The following is a 21,837-nucleotide window of genomic DNA, read 5'->3' on the forward strand; positions in this document are numbered from 1 at the left end:
CACATGACTTTTGATCATGATTTCAATGATGGTGTTTGTCTGTAGCAGACATGTGGTTGTTTGTCATGTGTTCGAAAAAAAAACAGTAGTCATGATGTTGGAGCAATGAAAGAGACTAATGGTGTGTGTGAGTCTTTGTGCACATGACTGAGTTTGAATGAGAGCTTTTATATGTGTGCAGGCCTGCTTGTCTGTTCATTGCACCATAATGAAGTGCACATAAACTAAACAGCATTTTGGTGTTCTTTGTGTTTAGACTATAATAACTCTCTTTGCTCCTTGGATATCTTCTCATCTCTATCCATCTCCTCATCATTCCCACCATGGCTTTGTTTCGGTTTCAAATCATGTTGCTTCTGCACCTTTTTTGTTCCATCAATGTGTCTGTTCTTTCTGCCTTGGTGCCGCCTCCTTTTTCTGTCTTTTTCTTTTCATCTTTTTGTTGCTTTCTTCTGTTTTTTTTTTTTTACATTCTGTCTTTCTACTGCCCTGTTGTGCCGCTTGCCTACTTTGTGTCTGTGGCATCTCCCCTACCTTTGCCTCCTCTCCCTTTTCTTTCCCCCACGTCTTTTCCTCTTTCCTCCCCTTCCCTCCTTCTTTAGGTGTCTGTCTGTCAGGAAATGATCACAGAGCTGCGAAACGTCGTCTCCTGTAGGAAGAGTTCCCGTATGCGCCGGCGGCGGCCTCTGAACAGCTCAACAGTATTGCGCCATCCCACCCGTGTCGCTCTGGGAGCCCCCCGACCCCTGCGCCTGGTCCGGGAGATGCGGCTCAGCAACGGCAAGCTGTATAGTGGAGCTGGCCCTCTGACAGGAGGATCGGGAGAGGCAGGGACTGATCTGGGTCCTGGACCACAACGGATCCTTGATGATCCACTAGGTGCCAATACAACCCCGCCTCCACCTGCCCCCACCCCTGTGTTGCTGCCCAGCCGCAGCTGCACCCATGTGCGGATCTGCCAGGAATGCAGACGGATTCAGAGTTTGCGGTCAGGCAGCAGTATAGGGTCAACTTCAACAAAAATACCACCTTCATCTGCCCCCTTGCCCCGGCTACCTCCACCCCCACTCCCATCCTCATCCAACACAGACAGTGAGGGTGGAGGGGGGCCCAGCCCCAGGCGACGGCATCACAGCCCTCCACTTCATACTCCTCAGCCCCTTCCCCCTCCACAGAGCAGCGCCAACACAGACCTGCTGGGGGACCAGGACTGAACGTAGAAGAGGCTGGGTGGGGGGGCGATGAGCGATGTCACTGTGGGACACTCGTGCTGCTATAAAACCTGTATTTCCACAGAATAATTAAAGCTTTTCAGTGAGGTGAAAAACATTAATCACTGTTGGAAATGAATACATGGGACAGGACCGTTTCTGTTGTGGATCAGAGTTCTGCAGATCCTGAACTCACTTGGATGGTCTGCAGTTAAACCTCTGACAGCATCTCCGAGGAAAGGTTCAGTTTGAATAAACTGAAGTGGAATTGCACATGACCAAAGGATGCTGTCCTTTGGCTTTTTACTGCTGTCTGACTTCACTTTCAGACTTGAATGCGCCAGTTTTCTTCCACTGACACTTCCTGGAAGCCAACTGGCCCTTTGGTAAGAAGAATTCGTCTTGCTGGAGGTCATACTATGTTTGTATGTGATTAAAAAAACAGCAACTAAAAAGACTTCCTGAGAGTTATTTCCTGTTTGATTTATTTTGTTGTCTTTGGTTTGTTACTATTGTTCTAAGTGGGAAATAAATACAGAGTATGTGTAACACAATGGTGGATTATATCATGACTACAGCTCATTGTGTTCAGGAGTTTTGTGTCCCTCCCCCTAACCCAGAGCAGCTGTGACAGAATCAGGGAAATTTGATTAAGTGACAGCAAAGTTCACATTGTTGCAGGAAAGAAGAAGCCGGCTATAACATTTGTTTGCCTTGCAATTCTGCGTCGAACTTCTAAATTAAGAATCATGTTCTCTACTGCAGCACCCATCTAACAACGTTAGATAGCCAGAAAGCCACAAAAAGGAAGGCATAACTACTGTAGCAATAAAAATGTAAAATTAATGCCCCTCGTTATCCAGAGTAAGGCTCGTCAAGCCTTTCTGCTCTTTTTTTCCCTCTCCTCTGTTCGCACAGTGAAGGGAAGACTGAGAAACTGGGTGAGCCAGAGGGGCAAGGAGGCGTAGAACTGAGAGAAGATGGAAAGAGTCAGTGAATTTGAATGAGAAATCCTAGCCTGAACTATTTCCATTATTAGATCTGTCCTGATCTGTTAATTCTGGGCATCTTTTAAGGGCCTTTATGCGCCAACAGGCTGAAGCTGTGGCCCCCCCACTCAAGGCTCACTGTTCACCAGACTGATCTGGCTGTCCACAGAGCTAACTCCTGGGCAGAATGAAAGGGAAACACAGCCTAGTCGATGCTGTCTGAAGCTTTTGATCGTTTATTTATTATCCTTACTGTCTTGGGATTTACTCAAGAAAAGGACGGATGACGGTGCTGATGAAAGAGATCCTAGAACAAATAGCCCCTTTTTTTTCCACCCCGGCTGCAAAGGAAATGTCAGTTTAATTATGTTTCTACTTTGCTACTCAGTGGTGTTTTGAAATCCAGCCAACACTATCTGGAATTTATAAAACATGCAGGAACGAGCTGCAGTTATGAAGCCAACTGCCGGAGACAGTTTTGGTCTGTGCCTCGATGCAGAATACCTCTAATCTAGCGAGGCACTGAGAAAGGAGCATTTAGAACTTTCTGGTGTGGAGATGGTTTCAAGTTTGGTGTTTGCATTCAAGACAGGGTTTCTGTGGATCAAATATTTCCCGCAGCACAGTTTACATGCTTGATTAGCTTTAGGTTTGGGAGCCTGTGTCTATGCCTCATTCCTCTTTTTGTGCCCTTCAAGCGTTTTCCTAAAGAGATTCTACAATGCACAAGGGTGCGGTTTCCATTTTAAGGTGTATTTGCTGTGATAGAAGGCTATTACCACAGTAGGAGTGCTTCTTATTCAACAATGTTCCCGGTACATCACAAAAAAAGCATCAACTTTAATGGATCAGGCCAATCTTTCCTGGCAGAAAATTGTTATGTAAAGACCAGAACTCGTTGGTGCTGCTAATGTCATGTCACTGATTATCATTTTTCAAAGGGTATGAAAACTTTTGGTACTCCCTTCCATCTTCAAGCAGCCACCGTTTCCTACACCACATGCCCAATGAGCATCCCCTTTATTTAATCATTGTATAACATCAATCCCCAGAAAAATATTGAATTGAGAAGCCAATACATTTTTAATGTGACAGATGCACTACTAAGGTCAAAGCTAGATTTATTTTAGTTTTTTTTTACTAGTCTCAGAGACACCCTCAATTTTAATAGGACTTATCTGTGCCTGAAAATAGTCCCTTTCAATATATTAAATTATTACCATGTCTGTAATATCTGCTGAAATTTGATGTACCCAGCTGTTTTAATTTCATCTTTTTAAATGGAACTACACTTTCGTCTGATTTAAAGAAGTGCTTTCAGTGATAACATCTTTCCTCTTTCAATATTAGCTTCTGAGCCGCTCAATCATCTCATTCATGCAAATGCAGTTTGCTGCTCTTTTTGTCTGCGAAGAAGTGAAACTGATCACTTTAATGTTTGTTGAAATTTGATAATTATATAGATACAGTTCAGAAACCAGCAGCTTTTCAGCAGCTTTTAAAAAGAGTGTTTGCCGGTGAGACATGTTTCACAAATCTCATTATCTTAAAATTCATGCACATGCATGCGCTTGATCTCCACTATAAAAGATTCTGAGTTTGGATGGAATGATTCAGAAAAAAAAACGAAAAAGAAAAGGATTTTGAATTAGAGGTCAAAAAAGTTTTAGGGGAAATCGTGATGAGTGTGGAGGAGAGACCGGATTCCACACTAATAAGTAGAATGATCTGAATGAAGCCTCGTGGTTTTATAAAAAATTATCAAGGTGAAAAAGATAGATGCACAGATGGAACATGGTCTGCTTTTTTTGTTTTTGTTTTTTGATATTAGTGGCTTAAAGCGATGCATGAGCCAGCTATCAGCTTAGTCAGAGGTCAGTCAGCAAGATCTCAGAATACTCCACATCCCATTTACAGCATCTTCCATCCCTGCAGAGATTCATCCAATCATTAGCTGAAGTAACTTTAAGCACATGCTGTTAAATGGTCAATAAAAAACTAGATTACTCTAACCTTTCTGTTGATTGTGTTTTTGTCAAATCGCCTCCCACGTCTCATTAACATTATATACCCATGATTTTCATTCATGTGCATAATTTAACCACCCAGCAGGGGGCAGCCTAGACCGGTGTTCATGCTGCCTGTCAAATTGCTGCTGTTTTTTCGTTCAATACCACTGCAGGTGGGTGACTCATTGCTGGTGAAGCCTGTTTGTCATTAAGTTTCCTGACTTTTCACATCTGAGAACTGCTTCTCAGAAAAGCCACTCCTCTTCAAATATCTATTTTGTTTTGGAAGGAGAGAATTCTGGGTTACCTTTCCCTTCAGGAAATCCCTGATTTAGTTTAGGGTGCTACCTTTTCTGTTCTAAAAAAAAAGGTACCTAAACTGTATCATATCAGTACTTCACTTCTCATCCACCAGCACACAAAGAAACTGTGAAAAAGCTGTGATAACAATACCACTGTACTGTTGAGTTTATTGTGCATTTTGCAGCACAGTATATTTGTTGACACCTTTGTGCCACATAATGAGTGAAAGCATTGTTTGCACATGTTTGGCTTTTTGTCTGGATGTCAGACCGGCTGCATTTGAAGCTTCTCTTTCTGTTTACTTTTCTCTTTTTGTTCAGGGTGCTGACGAGACAAAACCAGTCTCTTTCCCAAGCCGCCACAGCACAGAGGTGCACAAACAATAGCCGACTTATCAATCATATCTCTATCCCTGAGTATTTTAGTGTGAAAGCTTAACAGTTTTTGTGCTGCGTCTTTAACACTTCTTTAGATTTATGTAAATTCCTCAAAGCTTCTGTGGCATAAAGACACATATTAAAGAGGATGTCTGCAGCTTTACGCCACAGGTTCAAAGTGCTGAAGAGTGGCAAAATGTTACTGATAAGAAGAAAGAGACGAAAACTCACAAAAGACAAACCGGTGTTGGTTTTAACTAATGACGGAGGGGGACGGTCACAAAACGATTGAAGTTGAGTGTCTGATCCGTTATTCACCCAAGCAAACACATCGGTTTCCTTTAGTTATTTTCTGTTATATTTTCATATTTCTATGATAGTGCTAAATGGATTGTTTAACTTGATGAATATTATAAGAAATTGTTATTATTGCTATTAAAGAGCTGAAGGCTCTGCTGTGTGCTTGTGGGTGAAAAGTTGGAGAAGGGGGTGTTGAACCGCTGATTTTCAGAGAGGACGACCTGTTTGAACCTGAAGATAAAGTTGTTTTTTAAATAAAAACTTGAACATTGTGTCATTGTTTTGGTGAATACACAGACATATCTATTTTAGTTGAAGCTCTTAATCACATGAAGTCACAACGCAACTTTTTTAAGTTCCATAGTTGTTTTTATTGGACTTATTGTAGTTCTAACCAATTTTAGCATCACGAACAGTGATTTTTATATACGTAGAAAACAACAGTTGTTTGTCTCTTTGTTTCAGTTATTTACCCTTCATCAAAGATCTCTCCACAGCATTTTAGGGTTCAGGGCTGTTAACGGACTTTTGCTACAACCTTTTTTTTACATTAGTTTTGATCATCAATTTCAATCAAACATATTTGACAAATGGTTAATGATTTCTTATAAAAAATATAACTCTTTTATGTTGAGATTGCCTGTGTCTAAAAGATATTAACATTGTTTTTTCATCAATTACTGGTTACAACAGAAACTAAGACTGTTGTGTAGACATGGGCTGGGTCCAAATTCCTTCACTTCTGACTATTTAGAGCTCTATATGGGGCATTCACCATTTTGTAGAGCTGTCCAAATCTACAATTCCAAAATCCTGAGCTCTTGAAATTTTCAAGAAGTCTCAGAGAAAAAACAGTGTGCATTGATGACCACTAGATTGGCAAGTACAGACCATAATACATTGCATTTGAATGATTTTTCATGTGAAAAAAACATTTTAATTAATCATTTATAAATCAAAGTGGATTTACAAAGTGAATTCATATATAGTATTCGTTAAATATTCATATTTATCTGGCTTTTACTTTGGGAAATCTGTGACGTCATATGTTCCGTTTAAAAAAAAAAACCAGTGAGAATCCCTTCTGCTTTTAAAATTTAGGGCACTATGTAGTTTTTAGTAGTTAGGGAATTTGGACATAGCCCAGGAGTTGGCTCTTATACCTGTCAGTCAAAGAAACCACACCCCTGTTTGATTCTTTAGCTCCAGTGTTTGTGTTCTTTCAACAACCGTAATTTTTCAACCGTTTATGCAATTTACATAATTTCTGTAGATTCTTACGCACACAATGTAAATCAGCTGATTCTGCCATGGAGATATGCAGCTTTGCGTCGTGATGCACTCTTCACGTCATTATTGTGTTTCAGTGTAAACATGAAAAGCCACTTTTCTCTGCGTCCGAATCAGCTGGATCAAATTTGGTCCCTTAAAGGGTCAAAAGGTTACGGTACGTCATTGAGCGAGTGTTATTTCGGTGTCACTAGCAATCTCTTCAATCTTAAAGATTCATCTTTCATATGGAATATTAATAAAAACATTACAATACATAAAAAATAATATCTGAAACATAGTTATTAAAATATTTTTAAAACCCAGACTATGAGTTAATGTATTTTGATGGTCTTATACTAGAGTGGTATAGAGCTAACTTTACTGGTCAAAAAACTCTGGGGGTTACATAAAAAACTGTGACTGACTCAAATTACTTCTTTTTTTTTTAAAAAAAAAGCTTTAATCCTGAATCTAAAGTTTTTAACATTTTTTCTGAAACAAATCTTTATTCAGTCACTCCATCCTGAACCAAAAAATTGCTGCAAACCTTTTGGTGTCAGGAGCCGGAGCCAGGGCGGGTTTGGTGGGTGTTTTCTCACTTCCGGTTTTGGGCTTTTATTTTGTTACTTCCTTTCAGGGCTCACTGTTTCACTAGGTAACTTCACCAGTCATCACCGGCACCTGTCTGCTCACCTGTTTGTCATTCCCATTTGTGTATTTAAACCCTGGTCTGTTTGTTTCTTGTCACTGGGTCGTTTTGTAAGTTCGCTTCAGTCATTTCAAGTACTATTGTGATTAAACCTTGTTTGCTTTTGAAGCTCTTTTCGCTGTCCTGCATTTGTGTCCCGACTCAACCTTGACATTACGACCCAGTCACCATGGACACAGCAGACGCGGAGAGCGCACGAGCCCAGAGCAGTGACCGGGATTGGATCATCAGTCAGCAGGAGGAGCAGCTGAACTGCCTTCGACGAGGGATGTTGGAGATGTCGGGGCGCCAGGAGCAGCAGCTGAGCTTAATCGGCAACCGCCTTAATGCCTTGGCTAGACAGATCCAGCAGCCGCTTCCATCTCATCCATCCCCTCCTGTGCCCGCCCCGGTGGTTCCGGTCCAGACGTCTTCCAGTTCGGGGATTCAACTGGCACGTCCTGAGAGATTTTCTGGCGACTCCGGGGACTGTCGAGCGTTCGTCACCCAGTGTGAACTTCACTTCGAGTTGCAGGCGGCTAACTTTCCCACGGACCGCTCCAAAGTGGCGTTCATCATCTCTCACCTCTCCGACAGAGCCGGAGCGTGGGCCACTGCGGAGTGGCAACGTGGGGGGGAGACCTGCTCATCACTCCCTGCCTTTCTAGAGGCATTTTCCCTGGTTTTTCAACATACGAAACCCGGCAGGGAGGCGGCGCGGGCGCTGATGCGGCTGACTCAGGGGGACCGCCGGGTGGCAGAGTATGCCATCGAGTTCCGGACTCTCGCTGCTGAGAGCGGGTGGAACCCCGCAGCGCTCACAGACGCGTTTTTGGAGGGATTATCGGAGGAGTTAAAGGACCATTTGGCTCCTTTGGAGTTGCCCTCTTCCCTGGAGCCGCTCATTGCTTTGGCCATTCGTATTGACAATCGGCTGCAGGACCGTCGGCGAGGTCGCCGCGAGGCGGGTGCCTCGTACAGGGTGTCCCCAGTTGACCATGGTCGTATTACCACTCACTCATCTTCTGTCACCTCCACAGCCGTTCCGGCAGCACCATCGGAGGAGCCCATGCAGCTAGGGCGTGGTCGGTTATCTCCCACTGAACGCAGACGGCGGATGGCGGCGGGTGAGTGTCTTTACTGTGGTCGGCGGGGTCATTTCTGTAAGGATTGCCCAAAAGCCTCTGCTCGTCCTTAAGAGTGGGCACATTGACGAGCGGGGGTCAAGCGCCCACTAGTGTTACATCCACTTCCTGTATTTTGAAGGGGCAAATTTTTTCTGAGGGTAAGGGGTTTTCCATTCAGGCGTTATTAGATTCTGGGTCCGAACGGAACCTTATGGATGCAGAGCTGGCCAGACAGATCGGTCTCAGGACCAGGTCCCTTTCCCATCCATTGAAGGTCATTTCCCTTAATGGTGAGTCAGTTGCTACTGTTAACCAAATTACTGAGCCCGTTCACCTCATTTTGTCTGGAAATCATCACGAGCACACAGAATTCTATCTTTTCGAGTCCTCCCATAATCCTGTAGTGTTAGGTTTTTCTTGGCTCCTTCTCCATAATCCCCATATAGATTGGCCTACTAACCGTATTGTGAGTTGGAGTGATGACTGTCATGGAGTCTGTCTGCGTTCAGCTCGGTATCCAGGGGCTGACTCCGCCGACCCGGTAGGGCAGCCGCCCTCACCTGACCTCTCCAGTGTTCCGCCTGAATACCGCGATCTGAGAGGGGTATTTTCTAAGTCGCGAGCTCTTTCCTTACCCCCACACAGGCCTTACGACTGCGCTATTGAACTGTTGCCTGGAGCCGCCCTTCCCAGGAGTCATCTCTACAGTCTATCTAAACCTGAGAGAGGGGCCATGGACCGGTACATCACTGACTCTCTCCGGGCGGGCCTCATAAGACCCTCCTCATCGCCTGTTGGAGCAGGTTTCTTTTTCGTGGGCAAGAAGGACGGGACGCTGCGTCCTTGTATTGATTTTCGGGGGCTCAACGCCATAACTATTAAAGACAGGTATCCCCTGCCTCTTATGAACTCCGCGTTCGAGTCTCTGCAGATGGCGCGGGTGTTCACCAAGTTGGACCTGCGAAATGCATACCATTTGGTGCGCATAAGGAAAGGCGATGAGTGGAAGACCGCTTTCACCACTCCCCTGGGACATTATGAATACCTAGTAATGCCTTTTGGACTTTCTAATGCTCCGGCGGTATTCCAGAGACTCATAAATGACGTGCTCCGAGATTACATACATCATTTTGTGTTTGTTTACCTTGACGACATTCTTGTTTTCTCCAGGAACCTCAACGAACATAGGCGGCATGTTCGCCTGGTCCTCCAGCGGCTCCTGGAGAACAAGTTGTTTGTCAAGGCTGAAAAATGTGAGTTCCACTCCCCCAGCGTGTCATTTTTGGGCTTTGTGATTGCTGAGGGGGAGGTTCGTCCGGAACCCGCCAAGATTAGTGCTGTGGTCAACTGGCCTACTCCAGAGTCCCGTAAGCAGTTACAGAGGTTCCTGGGGTTCGCCAATTACTTACGTCGCTTCATCCGTCATTATAGTTCAGTTGCGGCTCCACTTACTGGCTTGACCTCTACCTCATCCCCGTTTCGCTGGACTGAAGCCGCTGAGGCCGCTTTTTGTAAACTTAAACACCTGTTCACTACGGCGCCGGTGCTCGTTCAGCCGGATCCCTCCGTCCAATTTATTGTGGAGGTCGACGCCTCAGACGTGGGGGTTGGTGCGGTATTGTCCCAGCTACATAAGGAGGACAACAAACTGCACCCTGTGCTTTTTTTTCCCGCAGGCTTACTCCTGCGGAGATGGGGTATGACGTCGGGGATAAAGAACTTTTGGCCATTAAACTGGCGCTGGAGGAGTGGAGGCATTGGTTAGAGGGGGCGGGTCAGCCTTTTGTGGTCTGGACGGATCATGAAAACTTGTCTTATATCCGGACCGCAAAACGGCTGAACCCAAGACAGGCACGGTGGTCACTTTTCTTTGCTCGTTTTGATTTTGTGGTGTCCTATCGCCCTGGCTCCAAGAACGTGAAACCTGATGCCCTTTCCCGACAGTCGGAGCCCTTAGTTGAGGTTCAGACCCCTCAGACGATAATACCCACCGCTTGTGTTCTGGGTGCTCTCTCCTGGCGGTTAGAGAAGGACATTAAGGACGCCCAGAACCACGAGCCAGACCCTGGGGGGGGTCCTCCTAACAGACTTTATGTCCCAAGGGCCATGAGGAGCCAGGCCCTCCAGTGGGCCCATGCTACACGGTTCACCTGTCATCCCGGAGTGCACAGGACTATCACCTTCTTGCGTCGCAGTTTCTGGTGGCCCGGTTTGGCTAGGGATGCCAAGGAATTTGTTTCGGCCTGTATGATCTGCGCCCAAAATAAGGTCAGCACTCAACCACCACCTGGGTTGTTACATCCCTTACCTGTCCCGAGTCGTCCTTGGTCACATGTAGCGTTGGATTTCGTCACGGGACTGCCTCCGTCCGCTGGCAAGACGGTGGTTATGACGGTGGTGGATCGTTTCTCTAAGGCAGCCCACTTCGTGCCTCTGAGGAAACTGCCGTCTGCCTCTGAAACAGCCAGGCTCATTGTCGTACATGTGTTCAGACTACATGGAATACCAGTGGACATTGTTTCTGACCGTGGGCCACAGTTTGTGTCACAGGTTTGGAAGGCTTTCTGTGCGGCCTTTGGTCCCTCGGCCAGTCTCTCCTCAGGCTTCCATCCCCAGACTAACGGGCAGGCGGAGAGGACTAACCAGGACCTTGAGGTGGCCCTCCGGTGCGTCTGCTCCCGTCACCAGTCGTCATGGAGCACCCTCCTGCCCTGGGTGGAGTATGCCCATAATGCCTTGACGTCATCAGCTTCGGGTATGTCCCCGTTTGAGGGTTCCCTGGGCTACCAACCACCATTATTCCCTGAGCAGGAGAGGGAGGTGGCCGTGCCTTCGGTGCAACACCTTTACCGACGCTGTCGACGCATCTGGAGGGAGGCTCGTGCAGCACTCCTACGCTCGTCTGCAGCAAACAAGAGACTGGCTGATCGGCACCGGCTACCGGCACCCACCTACACGCCGGGTCAGTCGGTTCTCCTGTCCACCTCCAACATCAAGCTGCGGACGGAGTCAAGGAAACTCGCGCCCAAGTTCATCGGGCCATTTGTGGTGGAGAAGGTCATCAACCCTGTGGCAGTCCGCTTGCGTCTGCCACGAACCATGCGAGTGCATCCTGTGTTTCATGTTTCCCAGGTCAAGCCTTACATCACGAGTCCTCTCCAGCCCGCGCCCGCCCAACCACCACCACCACCCCGCATCATCGACGGTTTGCCCGCTTGGACGATCAAGCGCATTATGGACGTCAGACGTCGAGGTCGGGGCCTTCAATACCTGGTGGATTGGAAGGGTTATGGACCTGAGAGGTCCTGGGAGCCTACGTCAAGGATCTTGGATAAGGGCATGCTTAAGGACTTCCACAAGCGGCACCCTGACAAGCCTGGTGGTGCGCCCAGAGGCGCCCCTTGAGGGAAGGGTATTGTCAGGAGCCGGAGCCAGGGCGGGTTTGGGTGTTTTCTCACTTCCGGTTTTGGGCTTTTATTTTGTTACTTCCTTTCAGGGCTCACTGTTTCACTAGGTAACTTCACCAGTCATCACCGGCACCTGTCTGCTCACCTGTTTGTCATTCCCATTTGTGTATTTAAACCCTGGTCTGTTTGTTTCTTGTCACTGGGTCGTTTTGTAAGTTCGCTTCAGTCATTTCAAGTACTATTGTGATTAAACCTTGTTTGCTTTTGAAGCTCTTTTCGCTGTCCTGCATTTGTGTCCCGACTCAACCTTGACATTTGGCTGTCTTCAAGCATTTTTTCAATTGTTTTTCCCAAACCATATTGTCATTAACTTGTATGTATACAATGTATACAATTGTAAAAAAAAAACAAATAGCGCATAACATTCAACTGGAAAGTATGTAGAGCATGAGATGCAGCTTTTGTTGAATTCGTTTTTTTTTAGAGAATTGACTAGAAAACTAAGAAATTGAATGAAATGGCATAAAAGATGAGTTTACTGGTATCTGTGAAACAAAATAACCTTTGAAAAAAGCAGTGCACAAAAACCTTGGTTTCTTTCTCCATCTCTCCCAGCACAGAACTGTCCGACTGAAAACAGGAAAGTTTTAGTTTGTTTTTCTCTTTGATGGCTTCAGGAAAGAGGAAGAGTCTACTTCACCATTGCTTTATATGACATTATATTTTAGTAACTTCCCAAAAAATGCTCAACTGTTGTCCTGTTTGTCTGGTTTAAGCCAACCACAGTTCGTTTTAAATTGATGTACAGGAAGAAAGGTTGCATTCATTGACAAACAGTCAAAAAAAAGCGGCTGTAACCTAGAAAAGTATGAGTCTTTGTGAAAGATCTGACACAGTGACAGCTTTTAGGATGTGAATTTAACCATTATGCAATTTGGACTGGTAAAAGAAGGATCTCCGTAGCAGAGTTGAAGGTGGTTTATCTCACTTAGTGAGAAAAATAACACAATGCTTTCAAGTATCAGTGAATTGGCCTGTTTAATTTTTCATTAATCTCATGAGTCCGATGGGCAAAACTAAATAATGCTAAATAAAAACATGAGAAATTTAAAACTAACAAAATTAGGGCTATTAGAGTTACATTTGTCTATTAATGTGCGATCAACTTCTTGTATGTGAGTTTTTCACTAAAGGGAACAAGAAGTAATAAAACGAATACGATAACTCAACAAACTGATTAAATAAAAGAATGTGACTGATACAATAGAATCTCTCCCATCATGGAGGACATTAGTTCCCTCTTCAAATTTAATTTCAATTTGAAATTCGTATCAGACATTGAAATCCAGTAGCGAGATCACATGTTGGCTCCTCATCAACCCAGTTAAAAGAAAAATAGACTAAACGAGACACTTTATTCTGACAGTAATAACAGGATTCCACAGATTTCTCTGCTTTGAGTAATCATCCAAACAAAAACTTTCTATTTTGGGAGAAAAAATACAATATATAGCTTTTGGAGGAACAATAACTCTTGGAAATGTATAATTACTAAATTATGTATATGTTATTTCTACATCTGCTGATTTTGTCTTCTGGGAAAATCAGCCAAACTGGCAGTTAAAAGTGTGTTGGGTTTATCTTCATCTTCCTGAAGGAGATCTCCCTAAAACTGAGACACACTGTGATATGTTGGTGATTGGGTGAACTGGCACTGCAGGGTTACATCGTGTCCCAGTGTAAACTCGCTTCAAGCTAGGTTTTCACTTTAGATGCGGGGGAAAGCACCTGGAGATAAACACAGTCAGAAAGAAAGAAAATAGATGCAAGAGCCTAAGAAGTCTACTAATTACTTGAATAATCTTTTTTCCCCCTCAGGCACATGCAGCGTACTTTCATGTAACAGAAAAACAGTTCAGGCTTTAAATTAACAGCTAAACCATGCAGACACATATTCCCATCCAGTCGAGTAGATTCTATAAACAGATAAGAAGTGTTTCACAATTGCCAAAGTAGCAGTCATTTAGACTTTTCTTGCAGGGATGTAATTGAAATTGAGCTGTAAAAAAAAAAGGTTTTTATTGCATAATGTGAAGAAACTGTGTATTATTTCTCCTGTAGTCAGCCTTGAAATTAACTTTTATAAGACCTAAAGTTAAAAACGACATTTGCTCTCTAAAGTGTTTTAGTAATTGTAGCTGTCATTAATAGTGGTTTTTACTTTCTAAACTCCCAAGGTGAAGGAAGACAAGGAGATAATTTGATAGACTTCAAAACTTCCCCGTCCCTGAGACCAAGCAAGAATCAGACCCGAACAAGAACACAGTGATGATGGAGCTAAACGTATGCTAGATTGAGTTACTCAAAGGAACTCTCGTTATACTGGATGGGTTGAAGCCCTGGTGGAACCCCCTTTTTTTAGTTTAAAGCTAAATGCTGTGTGGTTGTGTCATTTTAATGCCTCAGTCACAACTGCCCTTACGTGTGGATACGGGCCGTCTGCAGGCTAAAAATGGGCAAACCTGTACGGTTGACCACTCGGTGAGCCCGTAGAATAAAAAACGTTCATGCTTATTTTTTCTTTGGATATGCTATGTGTGTGTTTGTGTGTGTGGGGGGGGGGCTAACAGGTTGTAGTGAATGCTTAAATAACACTTACGGGTCAGAAACGGTGAAGTAGGCGAGACACAGGCAAGTCATACAGATTTTCTTTTTTTTTTTCCAACTCTCCAATCCTGCACAATGAGCCTGTAAGCGCTATCCAAGTAATAAGCGTGTGCCGTGCATGCAGCCTGACTATAAAAAATGAAGAAATTAGATTATCTGAATGTAGTTTGTGTGGGAGTCCTATGGGCATTTATGCATCACCTACAAACCACATACGTGCAGCATTTGTGCCCGGTCAGTGAGGAGCCACTACACGCACTTCAAAAAAACGACTAGAGTGGGATGTAAGGGCACTGTACTAAAGCATCACTTGTGCGACAGAAGTGCAAGCCACTCACAAATACTTCATGATACACTTAGGCACGACAATTGCACGTTCCATTTTCAATACGTCCTCTAAGGTGACCACACGAGCCTCAAGATAGCTGCAAGACACACCATCACTCCCTTTAAGATGCCAAAAACCTTCAGTATCCATGTGGAATCAGATCAACCCCATACAGGGGAATGTGACAAAGGCTTTATTTGTTTAGTTTATGAGCAGCAGCCCAACATATTGTACCGTCATGATTGGAACCAACAAACAGTACCTTCCTTATTTGCAAGGCTCTAACATTGATCGGGCGTATCCCTTGTGCTATCCTAGGCACTTTAACATTGGAAATTGCTCTTCACTGGTGTCCATGGATTACATGAATTCCTCTCCACCTTTATCCACCTTTGTCATGGTAGGGAGAACACGTCAATGTAAGGGTGGGGTCATAGGATAGCACAAGGGTTATGCTGACTGCTTTACTCACAGCAGCCTGTGAGCTTTCTGGCAACAGGAAGAGCAATTTCCATAAAGAAACTCTCTCAGATGTAAAGAAAGCATTGATTCAATCAAAAGTAATGAATAATTCTAATTCAGAAATACCATATTTTTGAATTTTTTATTTTTGTGGAAAAAATTAAGACATTAGTTCACTTTTAGAGCAAAAAATAAAAAATAAAAATAAAGAATGGAAGCCTCTTTTAATGTTGTCCAATAGAGAAGCGACAGTCCACACAAGATAACTGTTAGCAGAAGACAGGTTTGAGTTAAGAAATGGCAGCAGGACTGCATATCACAACTGTTTCTCTGATGCTGCAATGAGACTCGGAAAGTCAGAAAAATAACTTCATCAGATGAATTATGTTGAGGTTGAGTCAATATGATCCTTCTTGCAGCTTTTTAAAATCCAATGAAATTTTTCAAAGAAATAAAACTTTTATGATGAGAAAAGAGATCCTGAAGCACTTATCTTGTCTTAGCTCTGCTCTTTGTCATTTGAAGAGAACTGTTTTTTCTCCATTGTGGAAATCTGCAGTTTTCCTTTTGTGTCAGCACTTATAGAAAGAAACGCCTTCATAACCAGTTCCTTTGAACAGCCTTATCTAATTATTTTCTGTTTCCTGTCCCTTCAAAAGGGAAATGAGTGAGCACAAGATCAATTAATGTGGAAATATTTAATACAGCAGCATAGGTACAGAACAACATTACATAGAACATATTTTAACAAATCTAACTTGCAAAAAAATTAAAGTTTTTAAAAATGTATCAGGATAATTAACTTAACCCTTGTGCTATCTTAGATGACCCCACCCTTGCATTGACGTGTTCTCCCTACCATGACAAAGGTGGATAAAGGTGGAAAGATTTCATGAAATCCATGGAGACCAGTGAAGATCACAGATCATTGAAGAAAAAAAGTTCAGTGCACTGTCTTATGGGTCCAGATGACCCAACTCTCAATGTTAAAGTGCCTAGGAGAGAACAAGGGTTAAAAAGAAAATTACAGCATATTGTGAGACACATCAAGTACTACTAAAGAGAGAATAATCTCGCTTTGAATCAGTTTCACACCTAAAGAGCACAGCAGTACATTTGACACATCTGTTTCCTTCAGTTCAACAGCTCACTTTTGCAAAATCACTTCATCAGGAAATGCTGTCTGTACTGACAGTGTCGACTGTCGCCCAAAAGTTAGCAATATAGCCACTTTGCAAGCCGTTTGTCACTTATTTAAACCACTTCAGATTTCAACACAGCTTGTTTGCACAAGAGGTTGAGTGAGTAAGGGGAAGAGAAAGGAGGAGGAATTTGCATAATGTGATGTGGGTTTTTTGATTAAAAAAACAGTTCAGGGAAATTCTTAAAACAAAATATGTCAACAATAGGCAACACTCCTGCAAATACTGAAAATATAATCACATGAAGCACTACACTGACATGCCATAGTGGATTATGTTGATCATCTTAGTTCTTCTCTTGTTTTTTCTTTTCAACTTTGTTTTTTAACATCTTCCTCCTTTGTCCAGCATGGCAGGAATGTCTGCTAGTCAAAAAAAAGACTTCTCTACAGCATTGTTCATTGTTAGGAGCATCATAAATGATGACATAGCAGCCTGTAAAACAGACAGTAATGTCATTCATGGCAAACAGGTTCACAGAATGGAAGTCTCCTGGCTGCTTCCGGTTTATTGAAACTCACTTTGACATCATACGTTGTGGAAGTGAATAGGACAGAAAACTACTGTAACAGGCTAATCAGACATGAGCTGTTACAAATCTAGTGTTTTTATGAAAGCTGTTTCTGATTACTTTAAAGACCCACTCCAATAGAAATCGTGTGTTTTTGGTGTTTTTAACAGGTTCTTGTGGCATTTTTCTAATAATGGGTTATAAAATTAAGCTCAAAATTGCACTTCTAATATTATCATTGCTATTACTATTATTTTCCCCAATGATAACTTTTATCGTTTGCTTTAAACTTTGAATAATATTTATTTCGTTTCATGTCATCCAAGCAGATGGTGAACACGATTGGATGACATGACACACTCGTGTGCAGGGAAAGAAATAAAAGGCTTGTCACATTGAAAAATATATCACAGCCAGATAGTAAACTATTAAGATTTATAGACTAACCCAAAAAGAACAATGAAACACATTTTTTCTCTATTAACTTTTTGCTAAGTCGTCCATCTGTCTGTTATTTTGTGCTTATCTGAGGTTTGGGTCACAGCAACGGCTAGAAGCTTCATCTCCTCAGACACCTCTTCCAACTCTTTTACAAAAATGTTGAGGTGTTTCCATTCAAACCAAGAGAGATAATCTTTTCTGTCAGTGTTTTGTCACTTTTACATTGTTCAATGTTTATGTTATGTTTATTTATTATTATTATTATTATTATTTTCAATGTTTATGTTGACATTGATCAGTGTCAATGTTTATGTTGATGTTTTTAAGTTTTTTTGTTTAACTTAACCGAAATAAAGTTTCTCACATAAAGTTTCTCACTTTTATTAGATTTTCTATTTTCTTTTTTTATGCAACAATATGTCAAGAGAGCTCATTTGATTCAGCTTAATCCAAACCCACAATTTTTCCTTGGCAGCGTCAGACATGAAAACTTATAGGGCGTAAAACGGTGACTTCTGAGTAGATGACATCATCAGCCTGAGTAGAGACTCTGTGTTTGTCATCAGATGATGGAGCAGCAAATTGGATTCCTTTGAATTTCACATCAGAGTAGACCAAGTCCTAAATGGGTGAAAAAAAATGTTAGTTTAAATTTCTTTGCAGCAGTTTTATTGTATAAACCTGGTTGGTGAAGAGTTTTAACTTAAAAATGTAACATGAGGAAGAAAGCTCACCTGATTTCTAATAAAAGACGGTCTGGTTGGTGCAGCTGTTTCACTGAATGAATCTGAAACAATAGCAGGCTTTATTAGGAGGAACTGAAACAAACAGAAACATTTATATTTAAAAAAATGGAGAAACGTTCAAGTGGATTCTCACCAACTTGAACTTGTACCCGAGCCAAATGATTATGTCTGTGAGAGAAATACAAACCAGCTGTGACTAAATTTCAACAACAGTTACTGACAAAAATGTTCTGATTATCTGAAAGACTTCTTGAAAAACTGAGTCATCAGGATGTATGATCTCCTCTACACCGAAGGTTCAAATGCAGAGATGGAGAAATCAAACTCACCTTCTGCTGAGGATGCAGTACGCAGAGCCTGACAGGGCCATCAGCAGCAGCAGCACTGAAACAGAGACTATAGCAAAGACTGTTCCAGCTGACATCGGCTTATGTTCTGACAAAAAAAAAAAAAAAAAGCATGAAAATCGCTTCCCCCCCTCACACAAAAATATATTAAATTATTTTTTTATTATTTGGGGAAAATGTCAAAGAGTTTGGGAGATTTTTAAACAGATCTGTTCAAAATTATAAGCTGCAATTTTTAAGTAGTTTGATGCGTTACAGAAACTTCCTGTTGAACCTCAATTTTTTTTTAATTTAAATAGTAGACTAAATCTCCTCATCAGGATGAAGCATTTACTGTACTTTCAAGGAGACAGAGGTTGTAGGACAAACAATGTAGCGTGTTTTCACACCACCATAGTTTGGTTTAAACTGACAACAGATTGTTTCTGTTTAATGTATGTGTAAACTCTGATGAGAACCAAGAGGACAGACACCCGAGTGTTGCATGAAGATCTGCTGAAAACCCCCACAAACCAGTGTTTTAATGTTGACATCACTTTTTCTTTTGCTATTGTTCGTATCCAAGAAGCTTATTCTACAAACTTCTTAAAAAAGGTTTTGTCGTTCTTCAAGTGAAGTCGATAACTCACTTCCTGATTACCCCAGGATAGTTTGTATGAAGGTTCACAGTACAAAGTACAAATAGAAGAGAAACTCACTCTGGAAACTATATCAGCTGATCAAAACTCTTCCAAAGCTCTTTGTTAATGCAAATAAGTTGTTAATATGTTGGAATATTTCTGACAAATACACACTTTTATGATAGAGGACATTTATAACGAAAATTAAGCTTAAAATGGCATTTCTGAGTATTTCTTTATTCAAATTGTTATGAATCAGGAGCAGACCAAAAAATGTCGTTGGAAAAAGATCGCAAGTGTGACACATACGCTACTACAGCAAACCACAAGCTCCTGGTAGACAACTAGATCCACGTACGTCTTTGTTTTTCTTACATCTGGGATCTAAATTAGAAACGTACAGCTGGATAATTCCAAAATTGCTAGACATTTTTGTTGTGCCGGTAATGTTAGGTTGGGGTTGTGAGGGGCTGTAAGCTAGTGGGAGAGTGTGTAAACAGATGGATGATGGGAAGGGGGACAGGCTTGCTCTATACCAACAGTCCCATCCACAACTCAGCAGCAAATTTCTAATGTACTCCAACTGCTCTGCAGAAACTGTCCGAGAAAAGAAAACAGGTTTTTGGATTTTGGGTAAAATGGCACAATCATCATTAAAAGACCATTGGGAACGCTTTTACAATAGATCAGAGGATGATGGGAATGGGACCTTAAGCTGAGGAACAATAAAGCTGAGTTGAAATTTACTGTGAAAAACATTGTTGACATTTAAAATGTTTACATAATTACAGACAGACACATCTTTTAAGCAAAAGAAACCAACATTTAATTTAGTGGCAGCTCTGCAAGGTGTTCATGCAGTCTGCCCGCAATCTGCACACAACCTAAAAAGCTTGCAACATCTGCAGTGATCTTTTAGACCAGACTACAAAACTCTTTTTTTTTTTTTTTACAAGTGTGCTTTTCTTGTGGCCAGCTTTAGAGACACCAGGACCAGCTATGTAAAAGTGACTTGACATGCCATTGAGGTGGTGTGATGCATTTGTAGAAGTGTTATTCAAAGCTGCGGCAATATTTCAGGGGATTATGCCTTTTGAGAACATTAGGTTAATAATAATTTGGATCCGTGAATTTAGCCAGTAACAGATTTATGCAAAAAACACGGTTTGTTTGTGATAATTGCCTTTTTTTTTAGTTCATGCTGAATGAACTAGAAGAATCTAAATAAAAATGCAAAAATGTCATGGATGTCACTGAAAGAGTGGTGACAACCTGCGTGAAGTATGCTACTTGAAGTTTTATTTTCTTTTTTTAATATTTAAAAAGAAAAAATTGACTCATTACATATTTCCATTTTTCACCGAAAACTGAAACTTTGTTTTTTTTCAAACCACTTCACTTCAGTGGTTTGAAATCGCTTCAGTTTTTATTTAGTTACAAGAAAATATTTTTTAAAGTCTGTAAAAACTAACAGTGAGTTGCTTTATAAATTGAGGTGGTTTTTTATTAAGATTTTGAAGATTGTACTCTCAAAATACAAATTAACAATAAATTGATTTTACACTCACCTTGAACATGAAGTTGAGTTGTATCATGAAATGATCCAAGTGGAAAAGTGTTAATGGTGCAGATGTAAGACCCGGCATCTGAAAATGCCACATTCTTAATTTGTAACGATTGATCATCCATGTCCACTCTCCCCTTCAAATGAGACTCATGAACACCTTTTCCATGTTGTTTGTTAAAGACCATGATCTTGGTTTTATTTCCGTCTGGTGACAGGAAGTCCCACTGACTCTGAGTAACATTGGAAGATTCTTTCCCTTGAATAAAACGGCATGGCAGGGTGACATCAAAGCCAACATATCCAGTCACTTGAGACAAGACTTCAACTTTTTGTGCCCAAAAAACTGTAAGAATAAACAGAATTAGTGATGGCAAAAGAGAAGTACACATTAAAGGAAAACCTTATTTCAAACTTTTTAATATAAGGATTGTGGTTTTTGTGCTTTACGGATAATTAAGCATTTCAGTTGTGCTTAGTCTTTTTCAGACAGTCAACAAGTTAATTTAAGAACAAAAAAGGAATTCATAAAAAGTATAAAAACTCTGGATTTACCTGGCAGTAATGTGATGAAAATGAACCACAACAGTAGTTGAGAGAATTTATTACACGCCTTCATCATCTGAACTGAAACTAGTGAATGAAAAAAAGGGCTACCTTGTTTTTCAGTCTCTCAACGTCCAAGCAGCAAAAAAAATGCAATTTAGAAGTCATTTAAAGTGAAAACAAAGTTCAAATCCCACAGAGTTTGTCCTTCTGGGCTACAAAACAAACTTGGCAGCAGAAGCCATTGATGATAATGTGGAAGTAACAGGTTCACGCCTGTAAGTGACAAGAAAAGTAGAAAAAAGGAACTCAGCTGCGGTGAATATAAATCACTATCTCACATCTATCAGCTTTCCTGTAAGTTCTGGGTTAAACTCCTTGTTTCTCATGAAAACTTGTGTAACAGTGAACTTACTCACAATAAGGAGTGTGTCTTCTTGAAAGCATATTGATCCTTTGCCTCTTTAGCATGCAATATTAATTGTAAACGATTTCCTCATAGAGGAGTGGACCTTTTTTTTCTCATTTCAGTCAAAAGCAGCACTAAGATTTTCTTACAGTCTACTGTGCAACAGTGAACTCGTGTGGTCAGATAGTGGAAATGCTACTTTGGCATCAGAAATCAGAACATTTAAAGATTAGATGATCAAACAAAAAAATGCGGAGAAATAGATAAAATGTCTCCTAATAAGGAATAGGAGACATTTTAACAACATAAGC

General features: G+C 41.7%; 2 protein-coding genes across 11 annotated transcripts in view; one reads left to right on the forward strand and one right to left on the reverse strand.

Annotated features, from left to right (window-relative positions):
- The window catches only part of grik5 (glutamate ionotropic receptor kainate type subunit 5), a 105,321-nt gene extending 99,860 nt beyond the window's left edge, over positions 1–5,461 (forward strand). For 4 of the 8 annotated variants that reach the window (XM_020710266.2, XM_020710262.2, XM_004078222.4 and 1 more), the window contains one exon: positions 603–5,461. In XM_020710266.2, the coding sequence (XP_020565925.1) occupies positions 603–1,214 (612 nt within the window). In that variant the 3' untranslated portion in view covers positions 1,215–5,461. The remainder of the gene's footprint in view (positions 1–602) is intronic. The other 4 variants (XM_020710269.2, XM_020710270.2, XM_020710267.2 and 1 more) reach the window with 2 other exon arrangements.
- A 12,198-nt stretch (positions 5,462–17,659) lies between these two features.
- On the reverse strand, positions 17,660–21,822 carry LOC105358392. Of its 3 annotated transcripts, none has more exons than XM_011494015.3 (7): positions 21,537–21,822; positions 21,127–21,393; positions 20,576–20,917; positions 18,370–18,475; positions 18,174–18,208; positions 18,029–18,081; positions 17,660–17,915 (listed from the first exon to the last, which is right to left on the reverse strand). In XM_011494015.3, exons 2-7 carry the CDS (start codon positions 21,191–21,193, stop codon positions 17,772–17,774), a joined length of 747 nt encoding a protein of 248 aa, XP_011492317.1. In that variant the 5' UTR covers positions 21,194–21,393; positions 21,537–21,822; the 3' UTR covers positions 17,660–17,771. The 3 variants fall into 3 exon arrangements, with proteins under 3 accessions (XP_011492317.1, XP_020556679.1, XP_023820366.1); XM_020701020.2 differs by having other exon boundaries at positions 21,229–21,393; positions 21,537–21,814; XM_023964598.1 differs by having other exon boundaries at positions 21,127–21,822.
- Positions 21,823–21,837: the final 15 nt, after the last annotated feature.

Source organism: Oryzias latipes, chromosome 16 (assembly GCF_002234675.1).
Source record: "Oryzias latipes chromosome 16, ASM223467v1".
In the NCBI taxonomy this organism is placed as follows: domain Eukaryota; kingdom Metazoa; phylum Chordata; class Actinopteri; order Beloniformes; family Adrianichthyidae; genus Oryzias; species Oryzias latipes.